General features: G+C 40.9%; 1 protein-coding gene across 2 annotated transcripts in view; it reads left to right on the forward strand.

The window, feature by feature from the left end:
• The window catches only part of LOC119161987 (nose resistant to fluoxetine protein 6), an 88,304-nt gene extending 82,306 nt beyond the window's left edge, over positions 1–5,998 (forward strand). For both annotated transcript variants that reach the window (XM_075879853.1, XM_075879852.1), the window contains 2 exons: positions 2,375–2,517; positions 5,565–5,998. In XM_075879853.1, coding sequence (XP_075735968.1) covers positions 2,375–2,517; positions 5,565–5,876 — 455 coding nt within the window. In that variant the 3' untranslated portion in view covers positions 5,877–5,998. The remainder of the gene's footprint in view (positions 1–2,374; positions 2,518–5,564) is intronic.
• Positions 5,999–6,776: the final 778 nt, after the last annotated feature.

Genomic DNA, 6,776 nt, shown 5'->3' on the forward strand with positions numbered 1-6,776 from the left:
TCCTTATAGTCGTCATCCTACATTGGTAAGCCCTTTCACTCCCAAATACTCCATGGTCAAATTTCATTCATATTAGAGTATTAAATGAGGCTTCGCCAGCTGTATACTGCCAATTAGAAAACTACGTTTTTGAGATACGCAAATGATTTGAAGTGCAAAAGGCTTATAATATGTGTCTGTAAGGTTCGCTCATGTTTTTGCAACGCAGAGGTTGTGGCGCTTACTTATTAACTTGTTTCTAAATATGGCAAATGCAGCCATAAATAAAGCTGAGCCAGGTAATAGGGGTCTTGAAGAATACTCAATTACGGCATATGTCGAAAGAAAACGATGTATATCGGACTGTCAGACACAACACTGAACCAAACGCCGGACGGAGAGGCAGCAATAGTGACTTCGGGTCAACTCATTTTATTGGCGCAACTGAAGTTTATACAGTGCAAATAGTGCTTTTGTAACTGAATGTAGGCTTAGGTGCTTGCGTTTGCGTTAGCAGGAATGCCTTCCGCTGTACTAAAAGATCGCCACTTGGCACGCAGCACGTTTTCATTCAGCGTCAGCGCTGAGACGCACGCTAGCGTAAACGTCTTCCGATATGCTCAAACTCCCTGAGCTCTGCACGTGCTCCACAAAGAAGAAAACGCTAGGTGACATTGAGTGCTTTGAAGAGACTTACAAAAAATATGGCTTTTGTTTTTCGCAGCTTAATCTAAAAAATGTGAGGTCTCAAGCAGTACCAGGTGACAAAGAGGAAAAGAAAGGCGGCGAGGCAGGGCCCCCCCCCCCACCCCCCTTATTTTTTTTAATCGGTCCCTCCACACTGCTAATCCAGCGCTCACTAGACTACACTGGTCAAAACAACCTGCGACATTACAATCAAGGAATATCTTTCGGATACGCGAGGCGCACATGAAGACTCTGCAGTGGTGAGACTACCTACGTTCTGAAATTATGCAACCTACAGAAAACATTTGTTGGAATAAATTTCCCGCAAGAATACTTAAACAAGTTCTCAGAAGAAACATGTAAGCTAAGTAGGAAATCAGCACCAGTCAAAATGGCCTAAATAGCACGACCCAACTAGCCGCCAGCACTTAATACCAAATACTCAAAAGTGCTCCGAAACATGAATGATATTCTTCATAAGTACTATTCAACACTCGCAAGCATCAATCATGTTAGAAAAATATTGTGGGAAATACGAAAGGTCACGGATCGCCACAATGAGAATTTTAAGGGTTTGTCAGTGTATGCAAAAATACACGGCATTCTACAGCCCAGATAGCACCTTACTCTCGTCCAATATTGCACCGAAAGTGATTACGTCCATAATAATAAATTTTGTTTTACATGCCGTAGTTCAAACATTATCTACCTAATCGAATGTTCATACTGTCACAAACAGTATGTTTGTGAAATAGGACAACACGTTATTGTCAGATTCAATGGTCATCGTGCGGAAACAGCAATAAAAACCGAAAGCAGTGGCCTACCATTTTAATGTAGCAGGTCACAAGTTCTGCGGCCTCAAACTCTACATAGCACAGTCACACTTCCGTTGCACACGTGACAGATATTATACAGTTATACCTTGTTCTCCAGTTCAATTCGCTTCCAACCAGCAGGTGTAAACGTTTCTAAGAAAGCTCTTCAATCCAATCGAATTCGTACAGGTGGAAATAAAACCACTGCGATTCTTCGAGCCTGCAATTTTCAGCTGGTGCTTCTTTTGACAACCCTGATTAAAACCAACGTGTAACCCCTCCCCTTCGCCTTGCTTTTTTCTTTTCTTTCCTTTTATTCGCACAATAAGTCTTCTCTATTACCCACACAATTCATCCCGATGCCCCCCTCCCGACTTCCTCATGTACCTTCTCTCTTTCGTTCGGTCTGGAGGAGAGGGCATGAAGCATATGCACGTTAACGCTAAGGAAATTGATTTTAGCCTTGAGGACGACAAGTCTACCGGTTAAAACGACGACTAGAGCACAAAATTTACACAACTCCAGTGAACAAAATTACGATTGCAAATTTCCATCTTCCCTTTCCGGCTATTTTTTGTATTTTTGATTTTCGAAAAAAAAACCAATGCATCAGTCATACTTTTATTTTCTCACACATGAAAACATCTTTACTTTAAGCACTGATCAACCTACAATACTTCTAGCACAATTAGCGCATTGTATATCACGAGTTACGTCGGCATGAAAAAGAAATGGCGTCATAACGCATCCTTTCACGAGTTTACTCCTAGACAATAGCTGCACACAATGACAAATAATTGCACAAGAAGACCGTATGAGCTCACACTCATATTTCCGCCTCATAGAAGCTCAACGTTTTTATCTTTTTTCTGACTTTTCATGTCCTGCAGGATTCATTTGCAAGTTTCTATCGTGGAACGCATTCGTACCCCTCAGCAGACTGGCCTTCGGGGTCTACCTCATTCATGTTCCATTCATCCAGGTCTTTCTTCACACATCTCGGGAGAGGGTGCCCTTGGAGCATTATATCGTGGTAAGTTGCTTTATACGTACATTGCCTATTTTTAAATAAAATTATTGAGAACTCACCAAAAATCATGCCAAGGAACGTATAGGTGATGTTGGCAGTATTAATTGATATATAAAAGTGAAGAATAAAAGTGGGCGAAAAGATAACTTGCTGCTGGCAAAGGCTGAACCTGCGACTCTTGGATAACGCATGCGATGCGCTACCAATTAAGCTACAGCTGCAATGTCTAACAAAGAGAAATGAGCCCTTAAGTTTCACTGCTTTTCTTCGCTTTGATATGATATAGATAAGAAGTGCATGTGAATATACGTAACTTGACTTCAGTTGCGTTTTTTTTGTTTTTTGTTTGCAGCAATACACACCGTTGATGTACAGACATAAAAGCTGAAGCAGGCAATATCTAGTCATTAGGATAAAACACTAGTTAAAACAATCAGTATAAATTGTGACGAGAATCAGTAAGAAGATAACCAGTTATACAAGAATAAAAATGCTATGTCGTCAATACTATGAAATAAAAAAATACCTTCTCTCACCGCAGGTACAAATCTCTACTCATTCCTGTGTGCGTTGCGTATGATAATAGGCGCGACCATAGTTAACATGCCTAAGTATTCATGGGCACCCAAACAATAGCCCTTGTGTGTGTCCGCTTTGTGTTGCTCCATCTCGAAAAAACCCGTCGTAATCCCTTCAAATATATCCAACCAACAAAGCCATTATAAAGCGCCAAACATGTTTTGAAAATCAGGTCAAAGACATATTCAAATTGCACAATAAACATCCGCTTGAACTTAGCCTATATCCTTCAGCTAAAAACCTTTTATTTAGCATGAGCTTTTCTATGAATACGTGTTCAATGATTCTTATGAAATTTACGGCTGTTTCAGATATTTTCTACCTTTAGGGGCATCGTAAGTGGGTGGGTGCAAAACTAAATTTGTGCCCGCTAAGACGCACGTTAGCGTGCAGTGGGCAACTCCCACGTCGGGCTTTCCGTGCAGCTGGCCTGCTGCACAGCCCAAAGTAGGTCGGACAGGAGGAAGCTGCGGAGGGCCGCATCCCAACTGGCATGGGTATACCGTCGGGGTCAGTCTGAAATGTCTTGCCCTCCAAGAGCAATTTAAGTGTTTGCGAAAATAATAATGAGGCCCTACAATGCACCTTAATTCAAAGATTCGGTAATACTTGTCGGAGCTCGCTCAAGGTAGAGAAGCATACTAATGTTAACAATATATGTACTTACTCGCCTTAACAAATCAATAACAGTAATCTACGTTGTCTTCATTTAAAAAAGTTCACAAACGAGATCGTGCGCGCAAACTTGCATCCCGTTGGTTAAAACTTTTGGAAAATGTCCAATTTCAACTTGTGTATGTTGGTAAATACATGAACGTTTGAGCTGTCGGATGAACAAAAAAACACTGCAGTTACAATAGTCTGACCTGTTAAAAGTGAGTGACAGCCAATACGTGGTGGCCATGACCTAATCGCTTCTGGCACGAAGAAATGTGCTCTTCAGTATGTTTTTATACCAATTGTAAGGAGAAGAAACGGGCGCAAGAGAATGGGTGCTCATAGGACAGAGCAAATGCTTACATGACAACAAAAGTGTTGTATCTTTTTTGACAAACTATTCTTGTACCAGTGGAAACAATAAGGTTATATTGAAGTGAAAATTCGAACAATCTCAAAGTACGGTTAGGCGTATAAAGGTGTTTTTAACGTTTTTTAAAACATTATGCAGGCTCAATCCGCTTGATGAGTGTGGGCGACCAGGAAAACTGTGCGTTGTGGTAAGGTAGTATCACTGCAAGTTTCACATGTTCCCATCAACGGTCGCGCGCAATTTGTCGACAAAGTTTTTTTTTCTGCACACCTACACACATGAATTATTTCATGTGTGTTTCAGTCTTTCAATTTGATACATAAAAAAGCTAACAATTTCATAATTATAATTTCCAGAGATTATCTTGTTATCATAAAGCTTGCCGACTTGAATTTTAGCGCTGATTCCTAGGCGTGTTGGTCGAAAATTTCAAACGCATGCAGTGCTGTGTGTGCGTTGCTCTTCCTTTTCCCAGTCCTATTTTGGGTGGATGTTCCCCTACAAAGAATAAAATTATTTTTCGTCTCAGTTCCTATTTGGCTCAACTCTGAAAGTTGTATTATAAACGCGTAGCAAACGCGTTGCAGTTGCGAAGAAGAAAGATTTCAGGGACATTTTCTGAAAACTTATTTGGGAAGGGCACGAAGAAAATCCTTTTTTTTTAAGTACAGTGGTTGATGTTTTCAGATACGTCATTATTCGGCATGATAATGAAATAAGTTGAGTTACGGAGCTTGCGGTTTTCCTTTACTACAAACAATAGTCATTAACAATATATCAATTATTTTAATGTTTAAGCCAATTTTCAGCACATTTCTAATATAATTCCACAATATATTTGCTAAAAACAAATAATGTGGAGGCTTCTGACACCTGCTCTGAACTACACAAAACGTAAATATTTTCCTTCAAGGGCAAGTATATCGATACTTCAGGTACATTTTTGCCATCGCGGTTTCTGTGAAGTTGCGTACAAGGTCCAAAGACGATGTCACGCGGTATCGTTACTAAGGTCACTGCCGTCATATAGACCTTTCTCATATCATGTGTTCCGCTAGCTACGATACGTTTATATGGACATGGGTTGCTGTGGTTAGAGTTATTTTTTGTGTTTTACGTCCTAAAACTATGTGATGTATAATTATGACAGGCACTGTAGTAGAGGGCTCCGAAAGTTTTGACCACCTGGTGTTCTTTATTGTGCACCAAAATTGAAGTACGTGTATTTCTATAGCCCTTAACCTGCATCCATCCAAATGCAGCTGCCGCGTTTGGGAATCAATCCTGCTAACTTCGGGTCAGCAATGGAGCATCGTAAGCACTAAACCACTGTTCCAAGTTAGCGATATGAACGGCCGTCGCAAATTTAAAATCCTCGCGCTCCAGTTTTCCTCTCATTCATTCTTTCACTTTCAAGTTGGCACCCTTCGTTCCCTTTCAGGTTTCACTTGTCTTCACCACACTGGTTTGGAGCTACCTGCTCAGCTTTCTCCTGTTCATCTTCTGTGAAGCCCCGACGTCTAAGCTTGACAAACTTGTGTTCGAAGGTGGCCGCCGCAGTCAACCAAAGCCTGTAGCCTGCCCATCCTCAGCTGCCGAGGCCCCAAGTGGCCTCTCTCCGGACAAGAATATCATCATCATCCCGAGTGTCGACGATGCGCACAGCGCGCTGGAAGCACAGAGAATCAACAGCACCGCTGATCACAGTGGGTTTTTCCGTAGAAATGGACATTCGGGTAGTTACCAGTTGTAAGACTATTGTGCCGCGTATAAGGCAGTCACCATCATCAGCGTTTCACTCACACAAGCGCTGCTCGTCTGTAAATAAAACTTTGTTTCATTCTTCCTGACAAATAAACTCTGAGTTTATGCTTTCGTAAGTCGCAAATTATGAACGGAGCCATGTGAAGCTGAAGAAAATTTGTTGTTCTATCAAACAGCACAGTGAAGGTGGTTTCAAACATTGACTACAGAATTCGCAAGGTGCGTAACACAGCATTAAAAACAAAGAAACATTAATCTATGGAGTGTGTTACGTTCGGTCATTAACCCAAGGAGTGTGTTTCGTTCAAGCACACAACGCTAGTGCTATGTTTTGTTTCGTTCATCTTGTATATTTCGCACTGTTTTTCTTTCTTACGCACCCCCAAAAATGAAGTGCCTGTTGAGGCGTGATATGCTCGGTATCCTATAACGTTCACTGCTCAGGAACGCTTTGCCTTTTTGCTACACAAAAGTAAAACAAAGTTTAGACCATTTAAATGGCACTTATTACAAAAATATTTTCAACAAAAAGTTGCTTTCGTCATAGCAAATATACATTCAAACCGAAGAAACAATGACGCTTTTTGCGTAACCTGTGGGTGTAGTCCGCTTAGACTCCATGGGCTAGAGGAAAATCAGACCTCAGTTTTAGTTCACAAAAAAAGTGTCAACTAATTACAATGTGAATGCTTACGGCATATTTGGGTCACTGTAGCCTTCCCATTTTATCTATACTGATCAAGGAACTGCGGTGGCTACAGTCATGTAAATAGTACATCTTCATCTCTATTCTGTTAGTGCTAAATTAATAAATACATAAGCAAACAAATAAAGAAAGAATTACGTGTGCAAATGAGCTCCTCTTAGTCGACATTAGCCACTCAAGACT

The sequence above is a fragment of the Rhipicephalus microplus genome, chromosome X (assembly GCF_043290135.1).
Source record: "Rhipicephalus microplus isolate Deutch F79 chromosome X, USDA_Rmic, whole genome shotgun sequence".
Classification (NCBI taxonomy): Eukaryota; Metazoa; Arthropoda; class Arachnida; order Ixodida; family Ixodidae; genus Rhipicephalus; species Rhipicephalus microplus.